The 21,265-nt window shown below is 41.0% G+C and overlaps 1 protein-coding gene across 1 annotated transcript in view; it reads right to left on the reverse strand.

Moving 5' to 3' along the window:
- PER3 (period circadian clock 3) overlaps positions 1-14,686 on the reverse strand; it is a 20,812-nt gene extending 6,126 nt beyond the window's left edge. The window contains 11 exon segments of the mRNA XM_006878259.1: positions 376-454; positions 3,017-3,156; positions 4,994-5,047; positions 6,543-6,552; positions 10,027-10,104; positions 10,107-10,227; positions 11,542-11,580; positions 11,582-11,661; positions 12,878-13,023; positions 13,820-14,067; positions 14,318-14,686. Of these exon segments, the coding sequence (XP_006878321.1) occupies positions 376-454; positions 3,017-3,156; positions 4,994-5,047; positions 6,543-6,552; positions 10,027-10,104; positions 10,107-10,227; positions 11,542-11,580; positions 11,582-11,661; positions 12,878-13,023; positions 13,820-14,067; positions 14,318-14,686 (1,364 nt within the window).
- Positions 14,687-21,265: the final 6,579 nt, after the last annotated feature.

The raw sequence follows: 21,265 nt of genomic DNA on the forward strand, positions 1-21,265 counted from the left end.
GGGATTATAATCAATGTAATGAAACAAGGTATATGATTTGTTGAATGTAAAACTGATGATATGCCCTGTAAACTTTCACTCAATCCACAATAAAAACATTAAAAAACAAACAAACCCAATACCATCAGGTCAATTCTGATTCAGAAAAGCCCAAACTGGACAGAGGAGAACTAGTCCACGGGGTGTCCAAGGCTATAATCTTTTTAGAAGCAGATTGTCACATCTTTCTCCCGCAATTCAAACTATTGACCTTTAAGTTAGCAGTTGTTTTAACCAATGTGCTACTAGGTTTCCTCTACTGCAGAGGTATGTAAACATGACATGAACTTTATTTATTTCCAGAAACAAATTTCATTCGCTTTAAGACTTACTTACCTTTCATCTACTTCAAGGAAAACACACCCTGGAGTATGTGTTGTGGTAAAAATTCTTTTATCCACTGGAATTCGAGGAGCTAAGAAAAACACAGACCCATTTAAAGGTAAACATCTAATTCATCTTCTACTTAACATGACATAACTCTTTTCCATGCAATATACAAAAAGGGAACAAAATCTCTAAAACAGCAGAATTTTCACTTAGGGATCTAGTCTTACAGCAGCCAAAACAGTAACTGAAAATGATTTTCATTAGTAACTATATTTTAATTAGATCAAAATGTGATGCCTGCTCTAGTTATTTTTAAGCTGAGTAAGCCTGTGCTCATTGAATAGCTAGTCTTCTCATCACAAAGCTGAAGTAAAGTTCAGAGACTTTGGCCATTAGACGCACTTCAAGCAGAGAACTGAACTCACTCCAAGGAACCAACTTTTAGCCAAGCCACAGACAGATCTGTAAGGTGAACAACAAAAAGAGGGGGGAATGTATTTCTTAAAATAATCAACTACTTCAGATCAAAAGGACAGTTGTTGCCCAAAGGACAAAGCTCAGAAGGCAGGAAAGGACAGGAAAGGAAGGCCACTGGAAATGGAAAACACGGAAGAAATAAGAAAAATGCTGTTACATAGCAGGGATTGCAATCAATGTCATGAAACAAAATGTACATGAACTGTTGAATGGAAAACTAATTTGCTCTAAACACTTTTACGCAAACCACAATAAAGAGTTTTAAAAAATGTTTAAGACTAACCAATTTAGTCCTATTTGGTGGTTGTCCATAAACACAGAAAACAGGCCAATAAAATAAAGAGTAATACCTGATTACATCAACTTACTGGTATGTCTCATGAAACTGGTCCTAAGTCTCCAAAACAAGAAACTAAAACCAATGAGGTATATGGCTGTACATAAACAAACTCAGCAGCTCCTCTCTGTTGTTGTTGTAAATATATCTATCACACAACTTTTGCAAATTCAACTGTTGCTGGTGTATAACTTACTGACAGCAATTCTATTAGTCAACTGTGCAACCCCACCCTTGGTGGTGGTGGTGGTGGTGGTGATGTGCCATAGAATCGATTCCAATTCATAGTGACCCTGCGTAGGATTTCCAAGGCTGTAAATCTTTCTCCTGCCAAGCAGCTGGTAGATTTAATCTACTGACCATGTGGTTAACAGCCCAACTCGCAGCCCATTACCCTACCAGAGCTACTAAACCTACCCTTAATCAATACAACTTTTCTGTCACTATAAAATGAACTTCAGTGTTCAATAAGAAATAAACCCTCTTTCCCCCATCTCCACCCCCAAACTGGAAAGTCACTAATACACTTTGGCCTCTATCGATTTGCATGTCTTTTTGTGTAAGTGAAATTATACAAATTTGTCTTTTTGTGATTGAATTATTTCCCTCAGCATAATATCTTCAAGCCCATCCATGGTGTAACATGTATCAATACTTTATTTCTGTTTATGGATGAGTTGTAATCCATTGTCTGTATATACCACATTTTGTTTATCCATTCATTCATTGGTGGGCATTTAGGTTGTTTCCACATTTTGACTATCAGGAATTATACTGCAATAAACATTTTTGTATTAAAAAAAAAGTGAATAGTGGGAAATACTGCTAACTGAAGATACATGGAGGGGATTGCAATCATTGTAATGAAGCAAAGTATATGATTTGTTTAAGGTAAAATTGATGATCTGTTCTGTAAACCTTTACTTAATTCATAATAAAAAAAGTTGAAAAAAAAAAGTAACACCCAAGAGGAATGTGTTCTTTTAAAACAATTGTAAAAGATCAAAAGGACATTTTCCCCAAAGTAAAGATGTTGTTTTTGTTGAACGCCATTAATTTGGTTCTGACTCAGAACGACCATGTGTAGGGTTTCCAAGGAGCAGCTGGTGAGTTGAAACGCCAACACTGTGATTCAAACTGACCTTGTGGTCAAGTGTTTATCCTACAGCGCCATACCAGGACTCCCACAAACCCACTGCCATCAAGCCAATTCTGGCTCATAGAAACTCTCTACAGGATTGCTCCTTGGGGTTTCAGAGACTGAATATTTACGGTAGCAGACAGTCTCAGCTTTCTTCTGATAAGCAGCTGAATGGCTTTAACTGCCAACCTTGTGGTTAGCAGCCCAGTGTTTATCCCACAGTACCACTAGGGTTCCTTGAGAAGGCAGGAAGGGATAGAAAATCTGAAAGAAAGGTAACAGGGAACCCAAGGTAGAAATGGAGAGAGGGGTGACACACTGTAGAGAATATAGCCAATGGCATGGGACATTTTATGTAGAAACTATCAAATGGAAAACTAAAGCACTTTAAAATTTAAGATAAAATGAAAAAAAGAATGCCTAAAATGTTAAGAAGGAGCACATGGCTCTGTAGGAGAAAGCACTGAACTGCAAACCACAGGGTCAGTGATTCAAGCTTACCAGTCACTCCACTACAGAAGGATGAAGGTTTCTCTGTTCCTGCAATGATTTACAACCTCAAGGTCCCTCTGAGTCAGAATCCACCAGACTTAATAACACCACCAAGAAGTCTGCTGGTTTTGTGAGTGAACAGGTCCCTGCCTGCTGTGCTTGCATTTCTATGTCATCAGAAAGCAGACTCCCCAACTCACCTTCATACCCAGAGTGAATCTTTTCAACCAGCATGAGACAACAGGGGTCTGCTCCCGGCTGGGTGGGGTTATACATGTGAATCAAATAGGGGGTAATCCGGAATGGGCAGTAGTTCCCTAGCTCTCTGCCTTCCCCGCCACTAAAGAAATTAACAATGGTACGACTGGTCACAAGGCACTCAATGGGCTAAATGTGAAACAAGGCTAGAGATATGTCTTAGTGGGAATTTCCACAAGAGACATATCTAAATCTAAAATTTTTATACACATTTGCTTTCAGAAGAAGGGAAATGTTGCTTTAAATGTTCCCCAGCCCCTAAGGGTAAATGCCTCCTGACCATTCAGTGCAGTAGACAGAGGTCCTTGTTAGATGACTGTGAGTGTGAAGATGGAACTGGCCACTGGTGATTTTCTCCTGACCTCCAGACCCTGAGGCATCACAGCAACTCTTCTGTTGGCAGAAGTAGGACAGATAGAACCATCCGTCCCATCACCTACACCACAAGATGGAAAACTGGATCCTTTCTCCTCACAGTCCCGATCTCGCTCTAACAGCCACTTCTTAACTGTCCCTCCATATGCGTTCTTTCAAGGTTATGAGTCTCAGCTTCAGCTTTAGCCTTTGACTGGCACAGACCCTGCACATGGTTCAGCTCTCCATAAAGGAGCCAGCTGAGGAGGGCAGGAGGGATGCACTTGAGCCCACCAGGAGAAATGCAGGGCTACCCCACAGTCCACTAAGCCAAGCTCTGCACAGAGGGAGTGCCTTCTAACTCTAAGAGTATCCCCGGAAGGTGTGCTCTGAATGCTCACTACAAGCTCTTCACTCAGCTTTACAGCTTGAGATGCCAAAAGAGTTTTTGGACAAATTCCATAGAAACTCTGAATCACCCAGGATAAAAATCGTCTCCAAATATCTAAAGCAGGTAATAACTTCAACACAAATGTTGGCAGATTGTCATTTGAAAATACTTTCTTTTTCTTTTGAAGGCAAGACTAGCATATTACAGTCAATTCAGAAAAGAATACAAATTACTAGCAATCCTTTAAAGAAGTGACTGTTAGAATACCGGTCCATTTTCTTGTAGGCCACTGTTTCTGAACCATTTAAATCTGTAAGGACCAAACTGATTTTACCTGATTTTGCCTACCTAGAAACTGCTTGACTAAACTCTAGTCAGGCTCAGGAAAGCATTTTAAATAGACAAGGCCTCAGTTATTAGTTCCCTCCAGAGGCAAGATCAATCTCCATTCTCTACATTAGCCTGAACACATACTCTAGCTTCAAGAAAATGATATATGTATAAATAGCCAGGCAGCTCAAGGCCAGAGGCCAGATGTTTTCCTTTACCCTAGCCTAAGAACAAAGACCACCAGTCCTGACCAATTAAACTGTAACATCTCATAGTTTGCCAATTGTTAACCAATCCAAAGATTGTAAAGCTGAGAAACCTGAGCTGTTTGAAAATTCTATAAAAACCCTGCAGACAATGAATTCGGGGCTCTTTCCCTATTCCGAAATGTCAGATAAGGTTAGAGACCTGGCTCGAGCTTGATTAAACAACCCTTATGTATTTGCATCGGTACACGGCTCCTGGGTGGTCTTTGGGGACCCTGAATTCTGGGCATAACAAATCCTTCTCATCAACATGGTATTTCAAAACTATTTTAAGTGTGACTGAAAACAAAAAGCACACAAAAACAAAAGTGCCCAAAACAACAGTCATTTTCAAGTGTACTTAACACCCAGCGAGTTTCATATGCCCCTAAGTTAAGAATCGTCTTCCACCTACAGCTTTATCATCTAATTTTCTCTTGAGTACTGTATCTGTGTCTTTTCTTCAATCACAAGGCTATGACCTGCCTTATCTTCTGTATCCATAACTGAACTCAGTTGAAAATCAACAGAAAGTAGAAATAACTGCTAAGTAAAATTTGAATAATCCATTTTGGGCAGCCATAAACCCCAATACTTACCGGATTCTGCAGAAAAAGGATTTCATTGGAGCAAATTCATACTGTGTGAGGCTGCTAGGCACAGAGACAGACTGTCAATCACCCTCTCCCAGAGAAAGAAGGAAGAACAGCTCTCCTCAGAGAACAATGCTGCACTGTTAGCAAAGAATAAACCAGCTTCTTTCAGAGAAAAGTACTCTTGATTAGAACAGAACTCTCCTCCCTCACTTTAAAAGCTTTACATTCTAACATTCCCAAGGGTTTTCCTATTACAAAGAATCCCTCAGGTAACACAGTGAAGCTTCTGACTTACAGCTTTCCACGCCACTGTTGCTATTTGATATGAGTGCGCTGAACTCATAGAGACCCTAAGGTACAGAGTAGAACTGTCCCAGAGGGGCTTCTAAACCACAATCTTGAGGGATCAGATTACCAGGTCTGTTCTCCCGGGAATCCAGCAATAATCTTTTGGTTAGCAGTTGATTACTGAATCACTGTACCACCAAGGCTCCCCTAGGTTTCTATGATGTCCCACATTCATTATTTCACCAATATAATCACCCTTTGACACAACTGTCACTTTGGTGGTAAAATACTCATTTTCCTCAACAACTGGGATCTTAGATTATTTTCATATTTCCTTTTCTTTTTCTTCCCCTTTAGATTTTTTTCCTTGGATAAACTCCCAAAATTATGTTCCTAGGTTAAAAGATGATCTTTTCATTGTATTGGCAAACTAATTTCCAGAAGGGAATCCTGGTGTGACTCTGTAGGATAAGCACTGGACTGCTTATTGCAAGACCCCTAGATAGGGTCGCTATGAGTTGGAACAGACCCAATGGCACTTAACAACAACAATTTCCAGAAGACTGTACCTCTACAATGTCATTAATATTTTAATGCTTTCTCACAATCCTGATGTCATTGCTTTGCACCCATTTTAATTGATTTTTGCAATAAGGCACCTTGGTGGCACAATGACTAAGAACTCAACCGCTAACCAAAAGGTCAATTCAGTGGTTCAAACCCACCAGCTGCTCTGTGGGAGAAAGATGTGTTGGTCTGCTTCCATACATACATACTGCTGTTGTTGTTAAGTGCCATTGAGCTGGTTCTGACTCATAGCAACCCTATACAGGGTTTCTTAGGAGTGGTTGGTGGGTTTGAACCACCATCCTTGTGGTTAGCAGTCCAGTGCTTATCCTACAGCACCACACCAGGACTCCTCCATAAGCTTACAATATTGATTACAACGTCAATCACAATCTTGGAAATCCCATGGGGCAGTTTTCCCTAAAAAGCCTCTATGAGTGAGAATGGACTCCAGATCTGTGGGTCGGTTGGTTTTTCTTTTGATATGAAATGGCCATTCAGACGTGTCTAACTTTACCTTTAGAGATAGGGGCAGAACCTTTATCCAAGTACTTGCTGACTACCTGTATGTCCTCTGGTTAGAGTTCTCTGCAGGTATCTTTTGGGTATTTGTTCGCTAGAGAGCAAGGGTCTCACTTATGGGAACTAAGGAAAACTATGGGGTGTTTAATAAACATAGACCAAATGCAATAGATACAACATGAAGTCTAAAGAACAAGGATACTGGATATGGCCCAGGTCTGTGTACAGCTAGAGAAAGGATCATTAGAAGAACACGACAAAGGCCTATTTGAAAGGTTGAGAAAAATGTCCAGGAGTCTAAAAGATACTCCAGTTTAAAAGTAAAGCAACCAGTAATCAAAGTATCACAGTTCATAAAAGTAATCAGTTACAGTCCAAGAATTCTGGAACCAGAAGATAGTCCCAAGTGTATGTCCATAAAAAAATAAATGGAAGAACAACTTTATAAAGTGAGCTTAAGGAATTATTTACTGTGAGGCATGCTACTGTTCAAGTATGGTTCAGAAGGGGATGTGGATACTGCTGATAGCAGATGAATCTTGGCTGAAAACAGAGAATACCAAAAAGATGGACACCTGTGTTTCATTGACTATGCAAAGGTATTAAAATGTGTGGATCATAATGAATGATAGGTAACATTGTCAAAAATGGGAATTCCAGAACACTTTATTGTGCTATACAGAAACCATACCAAAACCAAGAGGCACTCCTTTGAACACAACAAGGAGATACTGCATGGTTTAAAATCATCATGAAGAACAAGGTACCAGGACTGAAAGAAGATTCAATATGCAGATGACACAACCTTGCTTGCTGAAAGCAAAGAGGACTCGAAGCAGTTAATTAGGTTTCCAAGGAACAGCTGGTAGGTTTGAACTCCCAACCTTGTGGTTAGCAATCCAATGCTGATCCTACAGCGCCATACCAGAACTCCTAGCTCAGTCTAGACTTTGCCAGTGTTCTGCACTGGCTTCATACAGGGTTTTTACTTGCTGATGTTCAGAAGTAGATCACCAGACCCTTTCTCCTAGTTAAGTCTCAAAGTTTCCCTGAAACCTGCCCACTATGGGTAACCCTACTGTAACTGAAATATCAGTGGCATAGCTTCCAGCATCATAGCAACACACAAACTACCAGAGTACAACAAAATGAAAGAGAAACAAAACTGAAGAGAATGGATAAAAGGGGGTCACAAGGGTGCAGTTTAGAAATGGTGTGAAACTAACCAACTGTCCTCAATTGGAGTCTGAATCCTTGAGATTTATAGGCAAAATTACAATATGAGGGTAAACTGAAGGAGCTGACTTCTTCTATAGCCTCAAGAAATAAGTAAATTTTAAAGTACAGCAAGTAATAATTTCAGGAAATACTAAGTTTTTAGAAGGGAAAGAAAATATCAGAGTAGTAATCAGTCATGATTACTGCTCTGATACCTTCCTACTACTCTGGTATTTTCTTTCCCGTGTAAAAACTTAGTATGTCAGTCATGGGAATCCTGATGGTGGCACTGAGGGATAATGCACTGGACCAGAGTCAGTGTGAACCGCAAGGCCAGCAGTTCAAACTCACCAACCACTCCTCGGAAACGCACTCAATGACACTTAACAGCAATAAGCATCAGTCATGAGTAAATATAAAAAAGGTTGGGAAAACAAGACAGGCACTACACAGGCAATGCTGAAGGACAAATACCTGGGGTGACTGTGAAAGAGATGGCTAATAGTTTTATCTGGTGTCTGACCTGTTCAGAGCTCTCTCTCAGCACCTAAAATGGTTCTTGGCCATAGCGATTACTGAATGAACACTTACGGAGTGAATAAGTGACTAAAGAAAGTAGAGGAACAAACATGGATGGTTAAAGAACAAGACAATATGTTCCCCCCAAAAAACGAAGAGAAATGCAAACAATATTTGTGAATGATGGTGAAAGGAGAAATGAGGAAGCTAGAAGGCAGCAGGGACAACAAAGGCATGCTTTCTACAGCTTTTATAAAAAAATGTGCAAAAGGTCAAGCAAAGGTCTACAATAGGAAATAGAAAGATGCAGACAGAATTGAGTACAAAATTAAAAAATTAAGAGAAACTGGTTCAGAATCAAAGAGAAGGATGAGATACACTAAACTTTTTAAGAGACAAGTCACACAGAAAACTAAGTAAGTAATCAATATTTACAGCAAAAATAATGAATTACTTAAAGATCATAAAGACTGGATGAACTGTTACTCAAAAAACTGTGAATAAGCATTACCAGTGTAGAAATAAGCCTAAGTTTTAGGAAAAAATTAAGTAATACAATTGATGAACTCTTATAGGCAAAAGAAACTAGGAAAAGGAGCTACCCATTAAAATTTTATCTCCAAAGTAACATCTATTATACAAAGGAGTAGTGAAATCAATGTAGAAGGGAAAATATTTCATTTTATCAAATTAATAAAACATCAATATTATCAATTTAAATTAATTACTTTGTAAAAGTAGGAGTTTCTGGGTGGTACAAATGGTTAACACACTCAGCTGCTAACCAAAATGTTGAAGGTTTGAATCCACCCAGAGGTGCTGCATAAGAAATGCCTGGAGATTGCCTTAAAAAAAAAAATCAGCCACTGAAAACCCCATGGATCACAATTACACTCTTGATATACATGCAGCTGCCACGAGTAGAAATCAACTCAATAGGAACCTTTTTTTAAAAAAGGAAACCAAGTCTTGACATTGATTATACTACTATGTAATGTGTGGATGACTACAGCATGGCACAGTGGCACAGTGGTTAAGTGCTTGGCTGCTAACTGAAAGGTTGCTGGTTTGAATCCACTAGCCACTCCATGGAAGAAAGATGCAGCAAACTGCTTCCTAAACAATTACATTCTAGAAAACCCGATAGAGCAGTTCTTCCCTGTCCTCCAGGGTCGCTCTGAATTGGAATCAATTTGACAGTAGTGGGTTTGGTTTTGATTAACCTACGGCACTGTGAGATAAGCATACTGGACTGTTAAGCACACTGGTCACCAGTTTAAACCACCAGCTGCTCTTTGGGAGAAAGATGAGGCTTTCTAAAGGTATGTTGTTGTTGTTGTTGTTTTTCAGTGGCCTTGAGTTGGTTCTGATCCTGTATAGAGTTTCCAAGGAGCATTTGGTGAGCTTGAACTGCCGACCTTGCAGTTCAAACAGCTTTGCAGTCTGGCGCATTAACCCACAGTGCCACACCAGGACTCCTGTAAAGGTATAGAGCCTTGAAGGTATAGAGCCTTGAAAACCCTTCATAAGTCTTTATATGAGTTGGAATCGACCAAATGGCAGTGAATTGGCTGGTTGGTAAAGTCAAAATACATTTATTGGATCTTTATGCTATTATAAGCTATTATAAAGCTTTTCAGTATACTTTGGGTTTTTGTTTTTTTAAAAGAATTAAGGAAAACCATGTATTTTATGTGTTATAAAGAGTACATTGGACTCCTGGTGTGGTGCTATGGAATAAGGTTGGCGGTTCAAACCCACCAAGCTGCTCCTCGGAAACCCTGTACAGGGTAGCTCATGAGTCAGCATCGACTCAACGGCACTTAACAACAACAACAATAGTACATTAGTTCTGTATTATTTCCAGAAGAATGAAACTTATCTCTGTGAAGCCAGGAACATCAGAATATTGGTCCCATTACCTCTTTGGGTCCAGTTGTTCCAGAATGGGAGCTGGGTGTGGGCAGTGTGTGCATAGAACACTCTCACATCTTGAGGGGAAGCAGTTCAACAAAACGAGAGGACTCCAAGAAATCTTTTCTACAATTCAGGATGGAAGTAACCTGTTCAGAAATGTGCACTAACCTTCCAGACAGAAATAAAAAAACTGCCACAAAGGTGTCCTATGAAAAACATTGAAAATAAATGTAAATATTTAAATTCTTACTAGCAGGTAATTTCTTCCAGAATTCTACCATAACTAGTATCTTAAAATACACACATCCTATAATGACAACAAACCTCTCAAAATAAATTTTCCAAACTGCTTCCTAAATATGCATTTTAGGATTCCAGAAAACCTGAGTTTTATTTTCTGAATGTTTGATTTCCATGCAAATATACATATATAAAGCTAATTCCATAGGGATGAAACATACATGTTTTAAATGTTTATTTATATGTACGTATACATATATACATATGTATGTTTGTATATTTACATATATATAGCTCATTCTATAGGGCTGAAGCACACATGTTACATGAACTTTTGATTCCTTCTTGGCAGGAAGTACCTTCACACCTGGTAGGACTGGCTTCTATTCATCAACAGCTTATTTTTGGCTTCAAGACCAAGTTTAAGATTCTCCTCCTTCAGAAAGCTGTACTTGACAAACCTCATTTCATATGAACCTCTTCTCTAAGTTCCACTGAACATAAACATAATACACTTAGAATCAGTCACTGCGCGTGCCTGTTGGTGTACTGTTCTCTCTAGTTTTAATTCAAAATTCTTAAAGGGCAAATGATAGCTTATACTTCTTAAATCTCCATAGCATCTCCTATAGTATTATACACACACCTGTAGTGAATAGGCACTATTGTAATCCTAGAGCTAGCTTATGGTCCCAAACAATAACACCTTCAAATTATAATTATGTTAGGGTCCAAACATAAAATTAAATAATCTCCATCACAATTAACATAAAACGTAAAGCTTAATTATTCTGTCAACATGAAAAGTCAGTAAAGAAATACCCAATATCTCTTCCAAAATTCCATAAAAAATGACAGCATCTCAACTCACCTGTTCTATAAAATCCAGTTGTTACAACTTAAAGTAGTAGGTATCTTAGTAGTAGGAACTAAGAATGATATAAATAGAAATGAACAATCTGAGATCAGGATAAAATGCAGGAAATTACTCTGCAGTCTGTTTGTGTGTTTCCTTCTTAATCTGCGAGAACTCTAGGGTGGTAAGGGGTTAATAGCATCTCATAAAGCATATCAACTACTTGATTTGCGGCTTCCCATATATGGACATGTTCTCCATCAAGGGCAGGAGAAAAGACACAGGAGAAAGTAACAATGTTTCCTTTTGTTTGCCTCAAACTGTTGTTATTGAAACTTGAGGTAATTTTCTTTTTAAATGTGCATCTAGAGAAGTTTTTAGGAAAGTTGCCTAGGTTGGTTTGGCAAAATTTGTGAATTCTTGCTGTGTTTTTAGAAGTGTGCTCTGAGGTGAGAGTAGTCATCAGCTTCCCAAGACTTGTACATGGTCACATCTGCTTCAGGCGCTCCATTCTGACTGAGCATCTGGAAAAACTCACTGTTTGCTAAAAAACACAGGAAAATAAACTGGTAGTCCAGTGGCAAGAGAATCTTTAGGACATCATGCTTATCACTCATAAGATGACTTATTTTTAGGACAAGGACACCTCAGTGTATTTTCTGGAGAACCAGATCACTTTCTTCTCCCACCAAAAGAAAACTTAAGATTTTGAATTTTCTCAAAAAAATAGTTCCTTATGAGTTTAATGTTTTCTAGATTGCAAATAACAAGATACTATACTAAAACAAGGCACTGAAATTCCAAATTCCACTTGTGCCCTCACCCACCATCATCAGGTCGATTCTGACTCATAATAACCCTATACTGAGTTAAGTATACGGCAGAGTCCTGGTGTGGCACTGCGGGTTAATGCGCTGCACTGCAAAATCGGTTTGAACTGCAAAGTCCAAGGTTCAAGCTCACCCGTCACTCCTAGAAAACCTACACCGGGTTGTTATAGGTCAGAACTGACTCGACAGCACTTAACAACAACAAAAATAGGGCAGAGTAAGACTGCTTCCTACAGTTTCTGAAGCTGTAAATCTTTACAGTAGCAGACAGTCATATCTTTCTCCACAGGAGCAGATGTGGGTTTGAATTACTGACCTTGAGGTTAGCAGCCCACTCTACCACCAGGGTTCCCGACACACTTGTGCACACATCTATCATTTTTCATGACAGAAACCCTACTCTACTATAAAGCACACAGGAAGTCACATATGGACTTTATGAACTTCCCCAAGAAGAAGTCAGAGAGAAAAAAATTTAAATGCTCATTTTTAATTTGGTACATTCTTAACATATTATGGCTGTATTTAATAAGGATGTATGGAAGACTGGGAAATGTAGCTTGTACAAGAGAGCTTTTAAAAATTCATGGAAAAATTCCATGATCTATTCATTCCATTTTCCACTATAAACTTTTTGAAGCCCTCTGGTATTTAGTCAAACTTTTTTTTCCTCTATAACGTACAGAAGACAATATTCCTTTAAAAAGTCCACTTTCAAAATATGCTAACGCTCATCACTGGGCCCTTGCGACAAACCAGCCAGACACCGCACATGTACTAAATTATTCAGCAGAGAAGGTTCCCCTGGCCTTCTTAATCTGAAAGACTGTGACACCATAGAAATCACTGTAGCAATCCTAGCCTAGTATAAAATGTGAGAAAAAACTCATGGGATTTCCATGAGTCCAGCCCCTTAGGCAGCTTGTTTACCTTGCACACTGTGCACACAGCGAAGGGCATAGTTGAGGTCCTCCAGGGTGCTGGGTTTGCTGTACCTCTCAGAAGGGAAGTGCTTTATCATTTCCTGGATGACTGTCATCAATTCTTCAGAAACTCTGAGTCGCTTCTGCTCTCCACTGTTAAGAAAGAAAAGAAAAAACTCACATCTTCCCTAACAACCACAGTCAACAGTGAAGACACACCTACAACCTACCTGCCAGGCACCTACTCACTGAGCCCTGGTGTGGCGCTGTAAGATAAGCATGGCACTGCTAACTTCAAGGTCAAACCCACGCTCAGAACCTACTCAAAGGCACTTACTTAACAACAACACTGTGTTGAGAGCTTTATGGGTCTCTGGGTGGGACCAACAGTTAATGGACTCAGCTGCTAACCAAAAGGCTGGGGTTCACAATCCACCTAAAAGTGGCACCTCAGTAGAAAGACCTGGCAATTCGCTTGGGAAAAATCGGCCACTGAAAATCCGATGGCGCACAGTTCTACTCGGACCTATAAGTCGACTGTTGTTGTAATTAACTCAGACCTATAAGAGACTGTTGTTGTAATTAACTGCAGTCAATTCCAACTCACAGAGACCCTGTCTAGGGTTTCTAAAGTGCAGCTGACCTCGTGGTTCGCAGTCCAGTGTTGAGACTACAGCGCCGCACCAGGAGTCCATGAGTTGGATAGCAACTGGGAAAATAAATAGAACTTTTTACAGACAGGGAAACTGAGGCAAAGAAGATGGCCAATTGCTAAACAACTTTCACCATCTCTTGCTCACTTCAACCTCAGCTCCGTAACATTCATTAAGCACTTTTCAGTACTCTTCTGGTGTACTTTTTCTCCATGGTCGCAGGTCTCCCTCTCAACGTTCTTCCAGACTTCAAACCCCGGAGAAGAAAAGTTCAGGCATCCCTCTTCCCCACAGACCATGACCTCGGCGGCGGCCCGAGGCTCCTTCCCGAGGGACTGGGGTCCCGAAGGCTCATCGGGCTCTTCTTCCCGGGCTCTTCTGCACCAGGTCCCCGACAAGCTCCATCGCGCTCGGCCACAGGGTTTTCTGTGGGGCCGGGGCCGGGAGCTGATTCCGCCTCTGGGTCCCTGCCATCACAACCCGGGCACCTGCAGCTTCTCTGCTCCCAGAGTTTCCATAAGACTGTCCGGGAGGTTTGCACCAGCTGCGGAGGTGGGTGGGGAGAGGCACAGGTGACTGAGGTCCAGGGAAAAGTACGACCCGGGCCCGAGACTGAACGCCACTATGACTTGCTAGCCCCCAAGGAAGGGGTCCTGAGTCCGCGTCGCTCCGCGGCAGACTCCAGGTTCACCCAACTTTCCTCAGCTCTGAAAAGTGGGAGCGCGCCCAGCACTGAGTCGGTAAAGGGGCCTCGGGGCACACACAATACCAGGGTTGCTACACATACTGCCTACCCGAATTGGCTCACCCTCCACTCCTCCACGCCACCCAGCGTGCTCTAGTCTCGAGGTTTCACGCGTGTGGGCGCCCGCCTCCCCCGCCGCCAACATTCCGTCGTCCCGCCCCAGAGCTACCCGATTGGCTGTTATGCCAGCGCGCCAACTCCCATTGGCCTGGGGGTGGGGCCCGTTGGCCGCCCGGGTTATGTAAAGGTGAATGAGTGGGGCGGGGGCGAAAGCTTCAGAGCACATTACACAACGTATGAGCGTGGTAGGAGGGCGGCATTCGACCAATCCCCGCAGGCGGACGCTTAAGGAGGGGACGAAGTGGCCCTGAGGAGGCTCGTTCCAAGGTAGTGATAGCGCACTGGAGCTGCCAGTCATAAGGGGGCGGGAACCGGACTATGGGAATGGGCGGGGCCGGCGGGGCCTCCACGTGAGAGGCGGGCCGAGGCGGCGTCCCTGGAGTGAGTCTTGGATGAGCTTTCCCCAGGTGCTTTCTGGAGTTGGGACACTAGAGATTCGCGATCGGTCCCTGCTGAACCTTGGAGAACTGGGGTGAACTAGGAGCTGGATCAGCTTGAAGAAGGGACTGGAAATACCGGTGCTTTCACTGCTTTTTCTTCGGTTTTCATTATTTTCGTCCTGTTAACTTTCTTATGTGGGGAGCTCCATGGCTCCATAAGATAGCACTGGACTGGGAACCACAATATCCCCGGTTCGAACATGCCAGCTGCCTTATGAGAGTAACATGAAGTTTTCTGCTCCCGCGAAGATTTAAAGCCTTGGAAACCCTATATAGGATCTCTATGAGTGGGAATCAACTCGATGCACTTAACAACATCAACCTTCTCTTGTACCCTCTACTGCCAACTCTTTATGTTAGCAGTCTTGGAAAGACCCAGGAATATTGTACATATACCGGCAATATTGTACAATATTGTACATATTGTACATTTAAGAGTTTACAAGCTTTCTATGACTGAAAGGAATCCCTGAGTGGGGCAAACTGTACTCGACTACTAACCAAAAGGCTGGCTGTTGAACTCATCCATAGGCATTTCTGGTGATCCTCTAGAAAACCTTATGGAATAGTTGTTGCACACATGGGGTCGCCAGGAGTCAGAACCAACGCTATGGTAACTAACAACAACCGACGGAAGGAAACACCAAACAAGATTTTTTGAAACTGAATTTTGAGAGTGGGTCTTTAACATTGCTCAGGTCTTCTTAAAATTGATGTAATTTGGCAATTATAGAAAGACAAGTGTATGTAAAAGGCATGTCATTTCAGAAAAGGGTCCCCACCCACACTTTATTTTTAACCTTTTGAGATCTGAGTCTTGATGTGGCACTGTGGGTTAATGTGCTGGGCTGCAAGGTGGGTTTGAATCACAGGGTCGGAAGTTCAAGCTCACCAGCTGCTCCTCAGAAACCCTATACAAGGTCACTATGAGTTGGAACCGATTTGACTGCACAACAACGAAGCCCTTCTTAGTTTGCATCTTGACTCACTTGAAATAAAAGATCAGTGCAGATAGTCCAACACATTCTAGTACTTGGTACATCAGAAATGTTCAGTATTTGTTACATAAATGAAAAGGAATTATATGTAAAAGGAGAAGAAGAAAGTAAATTGTTCAAATTATGTATCAGATAAATCAACCTTTTTTTGAAACAATGCACTAAATTGCACTCTTCCTTGAAGTTCTGGTCCTATTCATTCCACAAGTATTTGTGAAGCACACATCTAAGCAGAGGTGGCCACAGGTCCTGGGGACAAACAGAATGGTGGACAAGACAAATCCTTCCCACTCAGGGAAGTCAGGGAAGGACCAACAGTTGCACCTTAGATGGTTGCTCATGAGCTCTTAAGACCCCAGTTACTACTAACCAAAGTAGATGAAGACCATTGTCTTTGTGGACTATGTTATGTCAGGTGACCTTTCTGTCCCCTAAGACGATGGTCCTGATGCCCCAGGTCCAGAAACCCTTGAAGTGTTTGATTATGTCTAAAACGTTTTCAAAATTTTACCTCATTTGCTCCTCCACTTTCATGGATTTCTTTGCAGCAGAAGTAAATAGCCATGTACAAATAGGTTCTGCCCAGTCCTTGTTTGTGGGTGTACTATTCTCTCTCCCACACCTGTTCTGCCTACAGTGTCTTTCGATTGTATACCTTCTCCTTCATCCAAGAAACACGTATATTAATTTCTAAGTTTAAAAAATCTGTCTTCAGCAAGAACAAACAAGATGGCGGAGAGGGTGGAAGTGCAGTAGGAGCTCCATCAGCAACAACACAGATTGTTGGTGCTAGAACTCTGAACCACATGTAAAGGAATATTTAGAAGCTTGGAAGGCTTACAACTAGGGGAATTTGTAGCAGAAGCAAGAAATCCATTGCTTTCTAATTCAAGACACCCAGCTGCTCCCAGAGCTGCCATCTTGGGCGAGACCAAGCAGGGGAAGGATCAGAGCAGCCACAGACCTGACAGAACTGTGGAAATACAGGTATGAATGTTTTTGTTTTTTTTTGTATCTGTTCATTGGTCTCTTGCTGTCTGTGCACCTCCATTCTGGTGAATAGAGGGGGTGACAGAGTAAGTGGACACCCCACCCCTACCCAAAGAGGGTTCTACTATGCATGCACACAGATCACCTAGAAAATTAAAGTGACAATTTCCACTTGAAACCAAACGGCAGCGCAAAATGGCCACAGCCGGCCCTGAACTGTTTATCACTAGAAAAAGGCCTGAATGGGGATTGTGGAGTGGGACAGGCAGACTGAAAAAGAAACAGGTGGAAAATTAAATCCTGAGTTATGTCACAACGACCAACAGTGGCATCTGGAAATTTCTCAAGAAGAGTGAAAAGGGAAGTCCATCTCCTGATCACATCTACCTGGAAGCAATCAGAAAGCATAAAAAATATCAAAATACACACCCATCTAAGTATTAAGGCCACAGATAACTCCTGAATATGCCCAAAAAACAGAAGCAGACAACCATATCTGCACATGTCCAAAACCGAGATGAAGTGACTGAGGCAAATGAGTTGGAAGTAGACCTACACTCCATACTGGAAAATGGCAGGCTTTGGAAATGACTGAGAAGGAATTCAGAAAAATGATAGCAAGATGTATCAAAACTCTATAGAATGGAGTTGAGGAAAATAAGGAAAAAGTAAGTAAAGCACTACAGGAGCAATCAAATAAGATAGATATAGCACTGGAAACAATTCAAAACCTACAGAATGAGGTCCAAACAATTAATAATAGAATATCAGAAATGGACAATACACTGAATGGGCAAAGGAGTAGAATTGAAGAGATAGAAGCCAGAATAGTGAGCTAGAAGATAAATCTCTCAACACTACTAAGATAGAAGAGCAAGCACAAAAAAGGATTAAAAAATCTAAAGAAGGCCTAAGATTCATGCTGGACAACATGAAGAGGAATAACTTAAGAATTATTGGCATTCTGGAACAGGAAGAATCACACAAGTCCACAGAGGAGATAGTTAAAGAGATCCTGGAAGAAAATTTCCCTAACATCCTGAAAAGTGAAAATATAAGCATTCAAGAAGCTCAAAGAACCCCTGGAAGGATAGACCCTAAAAGAAAATCATCAAGACATATAATAATCAAGCTCCCCAAAATCAAAGATAAGGACAGAATCCTGAAAGCAGCTAGGGAAAAGAAAAATGTAATATACAAAGGCAAGCAAATCATATTAAGCTTGGATTTCTGAACAGAAACCATGCAGGCAAGAAAGCAATGGGGAGACATATATAAAACCCTGAAAGAAAAAAACTGCCAACCAAGAATCCGCTACCCAGTAAAGCTGTCAATCAAATACCATGGTGTAATCAAAACATTCCAGGATAAACAGAAGCTAAGGGATTTTGCCAAAGCCAACCCTGCTATGAAAAACATCCTAAAGGAAGTACTGTGGACTCTGAACCAACAAGAACAGACAACAACCAAAGAATGTCACACGTAGCAGCATCACCCTGAACTTAATCAACAGATGGAAGAGTCAAGAACAAAATTGAAGCATCAAGAACTATAAGAACAAAGAATCTGGGAGGTCAGTCTATGATCAAAACAATTACAATGTGAAAAGTAAACAGAGAGGAACAGAGATCCAAGTGGTGGGAAGGTCAGGTAGATTACAGGATAAAATAGACTGTCATAAATGGAGGGGAGAGTTAATGGAATATAAGTTAACTACAACAGTGGGGTTGGGGTGGGGGGTTTAGTTTAGGTGTTTGGGAGGGCAATACAAGAAGAGGGAGGAGGTAGAAAAATAAGCTAGATAGGGGAACACAGACAGGTTTGCATGGCCTAATGGGACAGAGGTAAATAGTGATTCATGCTCAATTTTGGAACAACAGGGCTCTGTGATACAGGGATCTAGGTATATTTTGAAGAGGGAAAATAATACTAAAATGCTTGACTGTCTTATGAATATTGGTTTCCCTTGCTTTCTATTGTAAAAGACACTTGAGTAGGATAGAAATGAATGTTGGGAAGCATGGTTACAAAAAACTTGTAAGCCCATCTTCAGCCTATAACTGATTGTTGTTGTTAAGTACCGTGGAGTCGGTTCCGACTCATAGTGACCCTGTGCAGGGTTTCCAAGGCTGTAAATCTTTACAGGTGTAGAATGCCTCATCTGTTTCCCATGAACCGCTGGTAGTTTCGAACTGCTGACCTTGAGGTTGGCAGCCCAACTCATAACCACTACACTACCAGCGCTTCTTCTAGAACTGATTGGAATACCTAAAAGGGGTTCTAGAACTTGCCCAGTGAAATAGTTCTCTTGCAATACCTTTGCAAAGTATGGGCCCTTAGTGGAACCCCAAATCCCATCCAGAACCTTCTGAGGTGGGACATTCCCACTAGCAAGGACAAGCAGACCAGCCAGGAACAGCTAGATACACCTTCAAAGAAAGATCTTCAGGAAAAAACAAACAAACAAACAAAAATGTCAGCATGACTGGCTACTACAAGAATAAGTAAGCTGTTCACCAGGAAGCCATCAAGGCTAGTAATCAAGTTCCTTCCGGACAAACTCTCTTCTAAGACTAAAACTCATAGGGAACACACGAACAGGCATGTAAGCTTGCTGGTGACCACATTGGTCTACTGGTGAGTGGTAGAGGGGGGAAAGGCAGCAATGAAGAAATGGGCTGCGTTCAACCATAGTCCATTGACTCCTGTTGACCTAGAAATGAGAAGGAGAAGAGAAAGGGCTGCTGGTTGCTCCAAAGTGTAGTGAGACCTGGGGACACTTGAGCCCATGGACAAGGGCACAGCCACAGAGTAGGCTAGAGCGGAGAGTGAAGCATCCAGACGATATGAAGTGCGGGGAGATGCACAAGAACACCCAAACTTGCACACACAGTACCATTCAAACTGGCCTTGATGGCTTGATCATCAGAATTCGACTAGAGGAAGATTTTTTTAAAAAAAATTTTTTTTTCCTAAAGAAAATAAGGGTAAATTGCTACAATTTGATGAACCTGGCATATAGATAGTAACTCTAAATACCAAATGAGAGGGAAGGAGTCTTCACATCAAGTATCAGTGCTATCCCCTCTGTACACAGAGTAGATAGGGATGGGCAAATTAGACATTGGCTGCCTAAAGTGAGGTGGTGATAAAGGCATCTGGAAGTGACTGGCTTACAAGGTTTCAAGAGGGAGTTTAAGAGTGTGTGGGGAATGAAAGAGTCCCCACTGAAGGGTTTTCATCTTGTCTGGATGGGTCTGGTGAAAAGAGATGGGGACAATATTCATATGATTCAATAGTGATTAATTGCTCTCATGACTAATTATGACTGTTACAATTGTAAAGGTAGAAGTTTTATAACAAAAAAAGTGGTTAATCTTACAGTCCAGAAACAGAGGACCCTAGGACCATCAAGGGAATAGAGCACAAGCAGAATACAGGACCTTATCCAGAGAAGCAGCGATGCCAGAGACTGAGGCAGAGCTGGGGACATGGAGAGGGGGAGCGACTGAGGACTCTAGATACATGGGAAGAAAGGGACTAAGCTGGTGGCCAGGAGGCAGACTTGCAGAATGTGTCCTTTGGAGATGTAAATGATTATATATGCCTGAGTGGTTTTGTTTTTTTTTTTTTAAAGCTAAAGTGAATAGAAAGAAATAATGTTAACGGATGGTACATGGAGGGGATTATAATCATTGGGATGAAACAAGGTGTATGATTTGTTGAATGTAAAACTGATGATCTACTCTGTATACTTACACTCAATCCACAATGAAAACCTTAAAAAAAAAATCTGTCTTGAAATCTTGACTTCCTCTTCAGTTAGAAGCTCTGTAACTACATTATTTCCTCTTTTTACTTTGTAGTTGTCTTAATTACAAATTGATATCTCTGGTTCCCTATTTACAATCTTGGCAGTTTGTTTTACTTGGATACTTCTGTATCTGGGTTGATCTGTGGGTGGTGTTATATATTTTCATCACAAATTAGTTCTGTGCCAGAAGAACTCTCTTTAGTATTTCTTAGACGCTTGGTGTTGTTTTTTACAAATGTCTTTTAATACCTTTTTATCTAGAAAGGTTTTAATTTTATCGTCATACTTGAGGGATAACTTTTTTTTAAAACACTTTATTGTGAATTGAGTGAAGGTTTACAGAGTAGATCATCAGTTTCACATTAAACAAATCATACATGTTGCTTCATTACAATGATTGCAATCCCTTTCATGCATCAACAGTTAACAGTATTTAACACGATTCACTTTAACATTGCATTCCTCCCTGTGTCTCCCTCTACCTTCATCTTTCCTCTGTTAACCTCCTCTTGTATATTGCCAGTCCTGTCATCCAAGCAAACACGTATCTATTTGTTGCCCACAAATAATTTTTCCTCACCCCCTTAGGCAGCATAGATTGTTTATTTTCTCAAGAAAACCTTTCTTGACTTTTT

The sequence above is a fragment of the Chrysochloris asiatica genome, unplaced genomic scaffold (genome assembly GCF_000296735.1).
Source record: "Chrysochloris asiatica unplaced genomic scaffold, ChrAsi1.0 scaffold00223, whole genome shotgun sequence".
Taxonomy (NCBI): domain Eukaryota; kingdom Metazoa; phylum Chordata; class Mammalia; order Afrosoricida; family Chrysochloridae; genus Chrysochloris; species Chrysochloris asiatica.